The sequence below is a fragment of the Arachis hypogaea genome, chromosome 8 (assembly GCF_003086295.3).
Source record: "Arachis hypogaea cultivar Tifrunner chromosome 8, arahy.Tifrunner.gnm2.J5K5, whole genome shotgun sequence".
Taxonomy (NCBI): domain Eukaryota; kingdom Viridiplantae; phylum Streptophyta; class Magnoliopsida; order Fabales; family Fabaceae; genus Arachis; species Arachis hypogaea.
In genome coordinates, this window is record NC_092043.1 from 376,221 (window position 1) to 390,438 (window position 14,218).

Here is a 14,218-nt window from a genome sequence, read left to right on the forward strand (position 1 = left end):
ATTCCTTACATGAGGACTACCATAAATAGTAGTAAGCCACCATGGTTCCCCTTGTTCATATCTAACTTTCGTGTGCACAAACTGTTTCTCAATAAGCACAGGTTTGATATTTCAAAGAGACTTGTTCCAAAGGCATCAAATGCCTTCCGCAAAACCACCAGCATCACTAATACACCAAGAATTGAACCCTAGCTTCTTGATAGTAGCTTCCACTTTGTGTCCTGAAATATGAGCTTCAAGTAGAAAAATTAAATTAGCATGATATTTATAAACAAGGTCTTTAATGATAAAAAGGAACCCCTTAGAGGCAGTTCCTCTGCAATTCCAAGAAATAATATTTATGATAACAAAGAGATAAGGATAAGAGAAATTCTCCTGAAAAAAACCAGGAATTTAAGCCTCCATAGGCCTGTGGTTAGGGGATACAAGCTCCTTCTATAAGAACCGAGATTAATTAACCTTTCAATTAAATAATTAAATTTTCCAAATTGGGTTTCAAAAATTTAGAGTGAGAATTAAGGAAATTAAATATGATTTTTGGACTCAGTAGATTTTTCTAAGTCAGAAAATATAATTTTCTGCGAAAAACCTCATAAAAACTCGAACTGGTAGATGAACCGGCCGAACCGGTTTAAGTCTGTCCGGTACTGTGCAAGAATAATTAAAAATAGTAGAAAACCTTAGAAAAATATTTAAAGTCGAAAACCGGACGTTAATTTTAAAGATTTGGCCCGAAATTGGGTCAAACGGACCAAAAACGCTAACGAGTTGGACCGAGCCCAAGTTGGGCCCAAGTCCAACATATATAACCCTCCATTAATGAACCCATCAGCCATAAACACAACACAACACAACACAGCTGAGAAGAGAAGAGAGAAGAGAGTTCCATTAACACTATTCACCTCAAACTTCCCAAGCTCATAACTTGAGCTACGGAGCTCCAATCACCGCACCGTTTATGGCCACACGATCACCACAAAGAGCTCTACAAAACCCACCCAAGAACCTGGTAAGGAAATCACGAATCCTTTCTCAGCCTTTCCTTCAAAAATTTGAAAATATAGTGTTTGGGATTTTTGAGATTTTGTTGTTTTGACGTGTTTAGGATCAATCTAGCTTGAGGAATCTATTAGGTTTTGCTTCCAAAATTGTTGAGGAATCTAGCACAAGTTATTCTTAACCCTTGTGAAATTGTGATTATGATGAACCCTAGGTTAATTAGCTATGAATTACTTGTATATATAGCTTGAAGTTGTGATTATTGGCATTTACTTGGAGCTTTGAAGTTGAATTGGTAGCTTGGTTGTGTTTAGAAGCCTGATTGCACTCAAATTAGGTTTTAGTACATATTGGAAATCGGCTAAAGTATGGTTTTATTTTTCTCTATGTAATATATAATATTTCTGGACATTTAGACTAGAGACCCATAGGATAGAATTGAATTAAATTGGTTGTTGGAATTGTTGTATGATGATGTATGATGATTTGATGATTTGGGTTATTTTGATGGATTGTGATGTTGATGTTGATAATATGGTGTTGAAGATTTAGATTGAGATTGATCATGATGATTGTGGTGATATAATGATGATAGGTGATTGTGTTGGGTGAAAAATGTTTTGGTGTGAAATAATTGATAAATTGAGGTTGAGGAATGTATAATGTGAATGAAAATTGGTGTAAATGGTGACTTGTGGCACAAAAAGTAAGTTATGAGGTATATTGGAGTTTGGAGTGGTTTTGGTTGGAAATGTTGGTAAGTTGAGAATTTAGGGAACTTTGGTAAAAATAGATTTTTAGTGAACTTTGACAGATCATATCTTGAGTTACAGTTTTTGAAATTGAATACATTTTCTATCAAATGAAAGATAATTTAAAAAGCTTTGAAATGGTATAAATTTTGTGGAAATCTAAATTTTGTAGAGAAAGATATGATCGTTGAAAGTTGGTGTCTAAAATCTAATTTCTATGAATGTTGCAGAATTTGTGATTTGTGGTTTGTGTGCGCACACACACCCCGTGTAATTTTAAAAACGTGTGTACGCACAGCCTTGTGTGCACGTACACACGGGGATATGGCTGTTGTTGAGAGTGCTAGCACGCTCTGTGCACAGTGCACACACACAACCAATGAAATTTTGCAAGCTGTGTGCATGCACACGTTGGAAGGTGCACTCTGTTGAGGGCGTTCGAACGCATTGTGCAATCTATGCGTGCGTACACTTCTTGAAAATTCTCCTGGGCGTGCGTACCTACACCCCTATGCGTACGCACACTGCCTTGTTTTCCAATAAAAACCTTGTTTTTAATTGTTTCTCCTTCCCGGCAAGCTTGTAAACTTCTGTGACACTTATCTAAGACTCTTTAACTTGTTTCTGGATGTCAAAACATAGAGTAAGTCCTAGGTGAATCTATTTAGGTATTTCTGGTAAAAAGTTAGAGGACGAAGGCTTAAGTTTCTAGAGTACTGAGGACGGTTTTGGTTGAGTGAGAAGGCGACGTATGGTATTGGTGATTGTTGACAATGAATTATAAAAATGGTGAACTAATGAGTTCTGAATAAATTGTGAAAGTGGTAAATTATTGAGTATTAAATAAAAATGATTTTCTGAAAACCACTGAATCACTATTTTATACTGAGAATTATGAGACGATATGCGCCTGGCAGGGACGGCGGTTAATCCCGCCTATCGAGGTCGCGGCGATGGCGTAAGGACGGTGGTTAATCCCGCTTACGTTGAGATGTGAGGTCCGTGGCAAGAGTATCCTACTCATATCCTTTCGGATCACTAGAGTGTGCAGGCACTATATCCTGGACTGTGTTCCGGGCACGATATCTCGAGGGTTCCCAGTATGATACCGAAGGGCGACATCTCCATGGAGGTGTGTCGGCTTAGCAGTTGGACCGACAATGTGATATCACAGCCAGTAGGACAGGCATTCATCATTTGCATATTCTATCTGTTTGTTTGCTTTGCCGACTTGTATTGTTTATCTAATTGTATAACATGCCTAAGTGCCTATTTGAATTACTTGACATATATGCTTATACTTGTGTTTTGCTTGCATTGTATTAATTGTGTATTCTACTGGGATTGAGGAGGTTCGAAAGGCGGTGGTGATGGGATCACATGGAGGATAGGCTGGCGAAGGCTATGGGACAGCGGAGAGTTGTTAGATTAGAAATCCACTAAGTTAGAATACCTATTTAATTTTATGGTTTCAAGTTATGTTTTAATGTTTTAGTTTTGCTTTAAGATGAATCTTGTGATGGATATGAAGTTTTAGGATTGCCTCTAGCGTCCCGGAGTCTTATATCTTACATCACTGGACACTGTTACCATACTGAGAACCTCCGGTTCTCATACCATATTCTGTTGTTATTTTTCATATATAGGTCGTAACCCAACTCGGTGAGTTGATTTGGTGGTGACAGAGCAGAGGATATCTATCTTGTTTTGAAGTCTTTTGAGTATTTTGTTTAAGATCTCTCACTTTTGTATTTATCTTTGGCCTAGAGGCTTACTTTGAGAGGAAGTTTGTATAAGCTGTTTTATCTGTCTAAACTCTGTATGTCTGTATGTAAGTAACCGGCTTAAACTCTACGAGTAGTGACTATAACTCTATATTATTATCTTTTGATATATCTATATACATATACCTTGATATCTGTACGTATATCTTGTGCCTCGTTTAGTGTAGCTTCGTGAGTACGTTTTGCGCTTTTCAAATTCTGTTTTTGGGCTTAAATCCTTCATCGGGCTTTTAGAATATATTATTTCTTTCTATATAAATATGTACAAGCTTTAGAATTGTTGTAACCTTTGATTAACCTTTACTTTACGACGCGAAGTAAGGCTTAGGGTAATTAGGGTGTTACACTTTCTTTCTCTCGAGAGTTGAAGCAACTCCTTCTTGGGTTTGGACTTCTATCATACTTTCATCCAGGTTTAGTTCTCCCAGGTCTAATGGCTCATGTGGTTCACCTGCACTCTGCTGCACGTAGACTTATCCGCCCATGAATTTTGATATAAGGGCAGTGGTGTGGGGGTCAGAGAAGTCAGTGATGTTCATGTAAGACTCTTGTTTGCTTTTAGCAATTTCTTTGTTTAATTTGGAAAACTGTCTCTAGTAATCTTGATGTTTGACTTCCTTCTCTTTTGAAATATTTTTCTGCTCATTTTGAGATTCTGACTTGTTTGGTTTCAACCCCAGTTCAGCCTTCTGTTTCTCCTTTATTTGCTAATTTTGATTTGGTTTATTTTGTATTTTTTTTTGCTTATATTAGCACCCTTCTCCTTGATAATGGTGATGGCTTATTTCTATTTCTGTGCAAATCTTGCATTATTGGGGTGATCATTCTGTTTGACATGGGCCTGCGTGTAATTCCTTTCCTTTTCCATATTTGGTTGGCTAGTTTTTCCTCCACTATGGGCTTGCTGACCCTTTTTTCTTGATACTCCTCTGCCAAAACCTAAAATCTAGATGCATTTCTACCTTTCTTTTTTTTCTTTTGGAGTATGCCCTATTTTCGACTGATATCTTCTTTGATTTCTCTTAACTAACATCCATGGACCAAACAAATTTTTTGCTTGATTCTTTGCCCCAGCAGTAACGGTCTCATTATTTAAAGCAGATTCCTCTCCTTTTTTTTCCTCTTATGATATTTTATTTTGTTTGTTTTACGAAGGAGAAAGTATAAGAGAATAATATTTTTTTAATAACATAAATGATATATTAAAAAAAGAAAGTTAATTTTAATTTTAAAAATTAAATTTTGAATTAATTAGGTTTAATGATAATTTTGAATTTTTTTTTGTCACAACCGCTCTCTCGTAATCCTGTGCCACTATCATCGCGGCTATATCGCAACCCTGGTGTCCTCACAGCTTCTGTCTCATTACTTGTTTTTTATCAACTAAGTCGGATGTTCATTTTACTATGTATGCAGATGGTTCTTTTCATTCTAAAGTGGATGTTCATTTGGGTATATCATTGGTATTTTACTTGATTTGCTTGATTCTGCATGCACAATTGCACATGCTCCGCATGAAAGTTCATTTTACATGTTTGCGGATGATTTTTTTCACTAAGATATTGATGTTTATTTGGGTCATACCATTTGGGTGAACGAAGTAAAGTGGCACATGATGGAAGTAGCGAAGACACGATGCAGCAGTGTGGAAGCAAGGGCAGAGGTGCATCATTGGAGCAATGGCAGAACAAGGCCTCTGGCTCGGCGATGGTGCAACGTCACGAAGGGGAGAAGAAGGCGTGCAGCAGCAGTGTTGCTTGTAAGGAGAAGAGGGGCGGCGTGATGCATGGGAGAAGAAGGTACATCGATAGCAGGGGGCGCGAGCAGGGAAGAAGAAAGTGCAGCGGCTGCGTTGGTTACAGGGAGCACAAGCGGCGTGACGCATGAGAGAAGGAGGTGCGACGGCGGTGCAGTGCATTGCTTCTTCAGACGGTGGCAGCGGCGGCGAGGTGCATTGGTGACGGCGCGACAATGAAGTGGGAGTAAAGCGGCTGTAGTAAAAGGAGATAAAAATGGAAGGTGAGAGGCTAGGGTTGTGGTGGATAAATGTGGTAGAATATTTTTTGTTTTAGTGGGCCTGGAGTATAGTCCATTGTTCACGTTATTTGCACCCTATTGTCTTCCTAGCAGAACTCTTTACGAATATGCCCTTTCTATATTATTTCTATCTATTATTCATTTGTGCAGCTGCAATATGAAAACTAAAAAGAATAACTTACCATTTTTATTCACAAATATTTAAAATATTGATAAATCTATTTATAGAAAAATAAAATTAGAGTAATACTAGAAAGATAATAATATAAAGTTATCTTATTTAACTTGACGTTTATAATTTTATACATTTAACATCCAAAAATACATATTTATTATATTTAATATTATGTATTTATTTCAAAAATAACTATTGAATGTAAAATAAGATAAATTTTAGTTAATTTAGACTAATTTTTATTGTCTCACAAATATTTCTAATAAAATTAATTTTTTACCCATAAAAATAGATTATATTTGACAAAATTACCTAAATTCTAAAATATTATCCAAAATTCCTAAAATTATCCCTTAACCTATCTCACTTATAAAGTCCCAATCCTCAGACCTTCACCAGCACCTCCCAAATCCTTAATTATCCAACTTTCATCCCAATTATTGCCACCACCACCACTACCACTACCATTATCGGCTCCTTCTCTTTGGGGGCATTATAACTACTATCATCACACTCTTTATGAGAAGATGGAGTTCATGAGAGAAAAATGGCATACTCACAACAATATCACCAGGCCATCACCATACCATCAACGACAATGTCGGTGGTAGAAGCACCCAACAACAATAGCAGCATGTCCTCCATGACTTTCTCAACATAAAGCCCAAAATAATATAAGATTTTCTATGAAGCTCTAACCTTCCTCTTCCTCTGGTGTTGTACGTAGTTCCTTTTCCTCCTCTATTACTGTCATGAACAAAGGCAAGGAGAGTGACGTGAATAGTGGTCTTGCAGAGTTAGTTAGAAATAAAGAGGAATTGCTATCAAATAGTGGAGATGAAGAATTGGTTATAACAAATAGACAGGTGGCAACATATGCAATGAATCAAGGCCTTAGAAGAAGCATGAGAGAGAAGACTATAAATAAGAGATTGGAGGGATTCTCATGGTAGCATTGTTGTGGTAATTTCTCTCTTTCTTCTAGACCTCTTTGTCTTTTCTTCATTTTCTTCTCTATTATTCTCTAATTTTCTTCTCCTTTTCTTTTGTTCTATCAGGTTCTTTGCCTATTGGGAATTCCTGCAAGCTTCATATATACTCTATGTTTAATTCTACTTCTCTTTAATTCCCATACATATACCATTATAGTTACTCCACTTACTGTTGCATTGAAATCACACTCTCTATCCCTTTGTAATTGCTCTGTTTTGATTCAATAAAATTTCAACATCAGTTATCACCCTTCCATTTGGTGATTTCATTGACCATGGTAGTCACTGAAAATACTTGGATGAAAGGCATGTAGGTTGATATAAAGAAACTATTTCAGCTACTTGAAATAGTGGCGGAGGAACACTGGGCAGAGAGAGCACAGATTTTAGAAGCGACGAATTTGAAATTCAACATGGTACATAATTTAATTTCTGAGCTCATCAACAAGCAGCATCATCACATATCTCCTTCGCGTGACTTGCGTCATGGATTAAACTCTTAATATTGACCCACCGCGCACTTCTCGCTGGCTCTGAAGGGTGAATTTTGACCTTTCCAAGTTTGACGATAGCAACGCATTAGGTTGGATCTTTGCCTCGGATCAATACTTTAAGTTTTTTCCAAGTTCTAGAGGAAAAGCAAATTGGAATTGCTGCAATTCACATGATTGGCATGACAGTCCAATGGTTTCAAATGTCCCAACGCACGACTCAATTTCAGTCATGGGCACAATTAAAGCATGCCATTGAGCTTGAATTTGGCCCTTCATTGTTTGACTCACCTCAGGAGTTATTGTTTAAGCTCCAACAGCGGGGCTCTGTCAGCAAGTATTACTCAGAATTTGTAGCTCTGGCAAATCGTACACACATTGACCCACCAGAAGCTCTTCACAATTGCTTCGTGATTAAGATTCCTCCTTTTTTAGGTTTTTGCATAATGTCAAATTTATTACAATTTATGGTGACACCTCTTCGGTACCAACTCTAGCCCACTTCCACCATATTTGACTATTGGTGAACACAGATTCGATCGCAATAGCATTTACTCTTCATGTTTAGAAGTTTGATGACCAGACAACCCCTCCCTTGCAACTACCTGAGCATCTGGCACCAAAACTAGTCCTGCTGTTGCACACATATGACAGTGTTTTGCTCAACCAGTGGGGTTGCTACCTCTACAGGCCGATGATCATATTATCCCCCTCATTCAAAGTGTTGAACCAATTAAAATGAGACCATACAGATACCTCCACAGCTAAACGACAAAAATTGAATTGATGGTGCAACAGATATTAAATGAAGGTATAATTGAACCTAGCAAAAGTCCTTTTTCTTCTCCCATTTTATTTGTTAAGAAAAAGGATGGTACATGACGCTTTTGGACCTCGCATTTTTTGTTGTTGTTGGATGCATTGATACCAGTTATGTTATGTGACATTGTTGGGCCTCTTTAGTGGACGGACAGTCTTCGTGGGCTGATTATATCATGGGTCATATATCTTATTACTGTTATTGTATCTTTATGTTATTTAATGTTATTTTTCAGCATGACAAAAAAATGTCATTTTCCAGGAAAAAAATATAAAAACCCATAAATATACAAAAAAATGTAATTATGAATAACTTAACTGCTTCCATCGGCTACATCAATCCGTCCATCCATCACCAAGGCAAGGCTGACAATACAAAGTGATTTTTCACTGACCCACGCAATGGAATAAATGATAAGATTAAGTTAAGGCTATAATTTAAATTTTGAATTCCTTCTGTTATCACCTTTTTAGAAATCCAGTTATTGCCCTTGGTAATTACACCAACATTAATACCCAATTAATGCCCAGTCTAATCAAGTTTTAAGGGTTATTTATTAAAAAGAAAAAAACTTAAAAAAGTGGGAGGTTTTTCGCCAGATTAACGCGCGTACGTTTTTAAGCCACAAAAAAAACGCGCATACTTTTCGAAGAAGGGAAGCCATTGTTGAAGACTCCAAAGCTTCCGGCAATAAGAACCTGCAACCATTCAAGAAGTCACAGGCAAAATATCACAATGCCGGCGCTCGCTGATTTCCGCTTCTTCAAATTCATAATCCCCAACATGGAGAATCAAATTTTAAGTTTTCATTTTTTTGTTCTAATCCCATAACCCCAAGACCCGCATGCAAGCCCACATCAATATCAATTTCTTAATCGTGCAGAGAATGCCGCCGGCCTTCTCCAACCTTGTCCGGGAGACCATGAGCAACCCCGTCGAGATAAGCACCACAAATGGTCAGTCGTGGAACATCTCGTGGGGTGTCGAGGAGGAACATCCACATCGAATCGTCTTCACCGGAGGGTGGCGAGCCTTTTATGAACACTACCATCTTCGAATCGGTGCCATGCTACTATTATCGTATCACCAACCAAAGTTTTTCTATGTCGCCATCCATGGCACAAGTTTCTGCGAGATCAACTATGGAAGGTAACAATATTATCTAGCGGGTTTTCTGCATGCACTCGGGTAAGGCGTTTGTTTTATGCTGTTTTACATTGTACCAGAAACTTGCGAAACGAAAGTCTTCCAGTAATACCCGCACATGGCAACTACACAGTCCAGTTCTTCACGATAATCCCGGTGAACGACCCTGATACATTGGTATAGACGCCAATTTCAATTCCTTTACTTCCTGCAATCATCAATCCATCCATGTATGACACATCATTTTTTTCACCATCCGCTACAAATGCTCCCGCCACGGTTTTCGAGGATTATGGTCGATCCCTACCGCGACCCCTAACCCTAACCACGCCTACAGGACAACATCATCGCGTGGACAGGAATATGGAACCTAATGGAAGGATCGTACTTCATGGAGGATGGGACACTATCAGGGAACACTATGGCCTAAGGGATGAGTGGCTGGTGTTGTTCCGTTATCATGACATTCAAAACACCATGTATGTCATGTTCTTCAACGGTCATACATTGGTAATAAACTACTTGGCCCATGCCGGGCTGGGGACGGACTACACTTGTATAAGCTATCTGACGGCCCCCAGGTCAATGCACATAGCCGATAGGTTCAGATCGACCAATCCATTCTTTGGCAAGCCAATCATACACCCCTTGACATCTCATTTTCTCGTAAGTGTGCCGACAATTATTTTTAAAGGAAACTATTTCTGGTGCTATTTTTCTAGTCAATTATTTCATTGCACTCACCCTAAAAAATATGTCCTCGCTTCCAGCCAAATATCCCACCTCTGCCGGGAGTCTACGATGATAGCCCAATTTCGATTACCAACGAGAGAGACGCGTGGACTGTTCAGTATACGCACTATATCGAGAGGACGAACGGATGTTTTGGAGTAGGCTGGTCTGCCTTAGCAACTGCATGCCAACTAAGACACGGCCATGGGTGTGTCTTCGACCGGCTGGCGCCGCAAGACTATCGGATGCATATATATTGAGAACTCCTATATCCTAAATCCCTCAACCACAACCCCCCACCCCCATCCGAGTAACTCGGTCCATGTTGTTTTCTTGCCTCCGTTTGTGAAGTACAATGCTCCAAGCTACATGTCAATATATCTGTATCTTTAATCTATATTTTATTTCCAGGCATACAATTCTACCTTACCCTCATTAACTTATGCTTTAGATTATAAACACGATAATCTTTTCTTTTGTTAATGTGCATGTAGCATTGCAAATAGAGTGATCTCCCAATATTAGGAATGTATGTCAATTAGTGCCAATGGTTGTGAAGTTTGAATGTAATTTTAAGCTGTGAAATTTGAATGTAATTTTAAGCTGTGAAGTTTGAATGTAATTCGCTTCACTTTACCTAATTTTTGTAATTTTGAATTTTGAAACTTCAGAATGATTTGTTAATATCCTAAAAATGTTAATTAGTAGTAGTTGTTTATTGATTCAGAGTTGTTACCATGCTTCATTTAGTGCATTCAATTCATCACATCCGGTGTTTTATGCTGGTGTTTTAAATTACATCCAGAAGCCATGATCCCTTACAAAGCATTTCAAAACCGCGATTGAACCACATGCATTTTTCAACGAGTACACAAGCTAGTACAAGACGTAACCAGTTCCGAATGTCTACTGCAAAGAGGCAGACGAATGGAGTTTTTTTAGGAGACGTGCATCTGAATATCCAGTAAACGTTACATACAAAATATCCACTTAACATACATACAAAATATCCACTGAACATAGAATTGCTATAAAGATGCCCCTAACTACCATGTCCGGTTCAACAAAATGGTCGACAACGAACGATACATAATACATTAGGTTTGACAGTGGATTTGCAGCTCTTCGCACGACCCCACTTCACACCTCCACTTTTGGAATCAGTCGTTGGTTCCTCTCTATGGTTTTACTGAAAATACACGATTAAAATCAGTTAATTCTACAGCACAACCATATACCAATGAAAGCCAACATAGCAAAAACTTGTTTTAACGTCGACGACATATAGACATCCCCAAGTATATGTAGTTTAATAAAATCAACTTTGTAATTCAGACGGTTCTCTACCAACATGAAATGCAGGCAATATTCGATGTGTGGCTACAGCCTACCAGAGAATGTGAAAGGGTTCGACCAACCTACCGTTTCAACACACGGTGGTGACGACTGTAGGCCCACTTGCTCAATCGGCGAGAGACATGACTAGCCCGGACGTGTTGGTCCCAGCGAAGTCGCTGTTAACAAATCCAACCTGCGTGTCACTATCAGAGCATTGGGAGGAAGGAATCTCTGCGGTCGCATACAGATCGCCGGATAGGTTATCATAGAGCTGACGCCAATGTAAAAACCAAATGAATAGAACCATTTAACAGAGCAGAAATCTCAACTAGATCATCTATAAAACGACTAATCCACTATGTCAGTGTCCATTGAATCCATGTCATCTGCAACTGCGCTGGATGACTCCATTGTGTGGCGGTCTGGACACATCGTCCTGTTGTGTCCCACCTGCCGGCACAAACGACATCGCTGAGTTTTCTTTCCACTGTGAGCACCGTTACCCTTTGTATTGCGCCTGGGTGGATTTCACGCCGGGGCTCTGCCACCATCGGTAGGTGGCCCCTCGGGTGGAAAAATGGTGTCCCCTGCATCTTCGTTCTTGAAATGCTTCAGCATTAGCATCACAATGTCTCTTGCAAACTGGAACTTTTCAGTGCTGTGACATGCAATCTTGCACACTTTCCGGTATCAATCCATCAGGCACTAGTGTTGCATTAGTTGTACAGAATCCCAAATCACGGCCATCAACTGCACCGCCATAAGCTTTGCATCCTTGGTCCATCTCGGCAATATCAGAGACCTTGGGATCTCATGAACATCGTTAAGAAAAAGCACCACAATTATATGTTTGCAGGGGACCCCGAAACATTTCATTCTCATGCACGTGCATCAGACCTCCCTCATATTAGACGTTGTAACAACACGCCAATCCTTCCCCGGAGTGCCGTATCAAGAGACGGTGTGGATAAAATAGGAACCGTTGTCTTCAGAATCAACCACCCTCATTGCACAGGCCTTGTCAAGAATGGGAACAAACAAATAGAGTATTGTTTGAGTGTAGTACTCGGCTACACTCCGCTCTAACTATTTCAGGTTGGTGGTCATAACAGGGTCACACTTTGCACACTCGAAATCAGCCTCCACTTCCTTTGCACGCACGAACATCAAGCATCGATGAAAATGATGTAAAATCTCAGTGTAACTGTATCGAGACTTAACATACCGTGATATCACAGCATGCAAGCCCTTGCACCTTGATGTTGTTCTAGATCCGGCAAAGAACTTTCTCCGTATGTGTGTTATAGCCCAACTGTGCCTTTTCTCGTACATGTCTTGTACCCATTTTTTATCGGCGACGCCAAATTTCTCAACCATCTCAAACCATTTTCTCTGGAATGTTCGGACATTGTAGTCGCCAAGCATGCAATCCCTAAACATCCTGGTGAATTTAGGCCCTCCGATGTTGCTCATGGCGTTTCGGAGTAGATGCCAAGCTAGAGTCGATGGTGAGCCTCTAGAAAAACTTGCTCGATTGTAGACTTCATTTGCCTGTCACCGTCGGTTATTATGGACACGGGAGCCTTCCCTTTCATTGAAGTTTGCAACTGTTGAAGCAGCTAGACATAGGTTTCTTCTTTCTCGTCTGCCACCAGTGCAGCAGCAAAGACAACCGTTTGGTTGTGGTGATTCACACCGGAGAATACAACAAGAGGTGAAAGGTAAACGTTTTTCTTATACGTTGCATCAAATGCAACCACATCTCCAAACACCTGGTAATCAATTTGGCAACTGCTGTCACACCAAAACAAATGTTGCAACACGCCCTCACCGTCAACAACTTCCTTGTAGTACATTGCTGGATCATTTGCCTTGCACTCTCGGAGATACCTTAGGCACGATTCCACATCTAGGCCACCCTCCTTTCGTTGCTTCGTATTTACATTGTGCATGTCCCTTGTTGTGTACGTGACATTATGATGCTCGCCGGCTAGGCTCGCCATAAAATCGTGGATTCGCAAGATGCCAATACCCCCTTTGCCCATGTTGTTCATCTGCTCGATGTCCGCTTCGCTCATCCTCTGATGGCCTGGCAGTATGGAAGAAAATCGCAACTCAAGAACGTGGTGGTTATGCGCGTCTGAAAAGTACGCAACGTGCCAACATCCTGATTCATCGTCCATGCGGTGTAACATCCTTGCAGGACATCCACACCGGGTCTCGGCCCTGGGCCTCTTTTGCCGGTTAGGCATCGAGTAGAACTTCAGGGATCGGTACCCTTGTCGGTGGCACACGAACTCCTGCCGTATCCTTACTTCGCCACGTTTTTCGCTTCTGGAACGTCTCACACCGAAGCCATGGTGCTTTGCATATTGCTGGTAGAACTCAAATACAATGTCAACATCTGCGAAATTAAAGCGAAGAACATCCTCCTCGCTCAAGTTCAAAAAATCAATCCAACCTATCGATTCACCAGAATCAACAGCGTACAAGTCATCATTCGCATAATTGTCAGACATTCCTCCGACGCCGTCCAAACTGTCTTCCATTTCAACCGCATCCCCATTGTTGTCATCGGCCTATGCATGATGGTCGTGTTCTGTTTCATCTTCCTGTAAATTGTACTCGTCCGACTCCATCCCTACAAAGCCTTCGCCCTCAAACGATCCAACTCCATGGTCTGCTCTGTCGCACATTTTTGCTTCCTCGGTGACACGCACGCCCCCAGTGGTATCTTCATCCCCGACAACCCTGTGCCAAACAGCAACAATACGGTAATTTAGCGAAACATGCAAAATTGGGGGATGTCCTTCAAAGAAAATTTCAGACCTATGACGAACAAAGGGAGATATTTGTAAATCAAGTGAAGGGTGATAATACAACGGGTACCTTCTTTCCATTGATGGAGACAGCGAAGCCATCAACTGCCGAAGACAATCGACAATGCAGATC

The 14,218-nt window shown here is 40.0% G+C and overlaps 1 protein-coding gene across 1 annotated transcript; it reads right to left on the reverse strand.

The window, feature by feature from the left end:
• Positions 1 to 12,885: 12,885 nt before the first annotated feature.
• On the reverse strand, positions 12,886 to 13,815 carry LOC112708273 (protein FAR1-RELATED SEQUENCE 5-like). The gene has a single exon (XM_025760460.1). The coding sequence runs from the start codon at positions 13,813 to 13,815 to the stop codon at positions 12,886 to 12,888; it is 930 nt and encodes a 309-aa protein (XP_025616245.1).
• Positions 13,816 to 14,218: the final 403 nt, after the last annotated feature.

Excerpts from the sequence above, each read along its gene's own strand:
- LOC112708273 (XM_025760460.1), bottom strand. The coding sequence starts at position 13,815 with ATGGAAGACAGTTTGGACGGCGTCGGAGGAATGTCTGACAATTATGCG.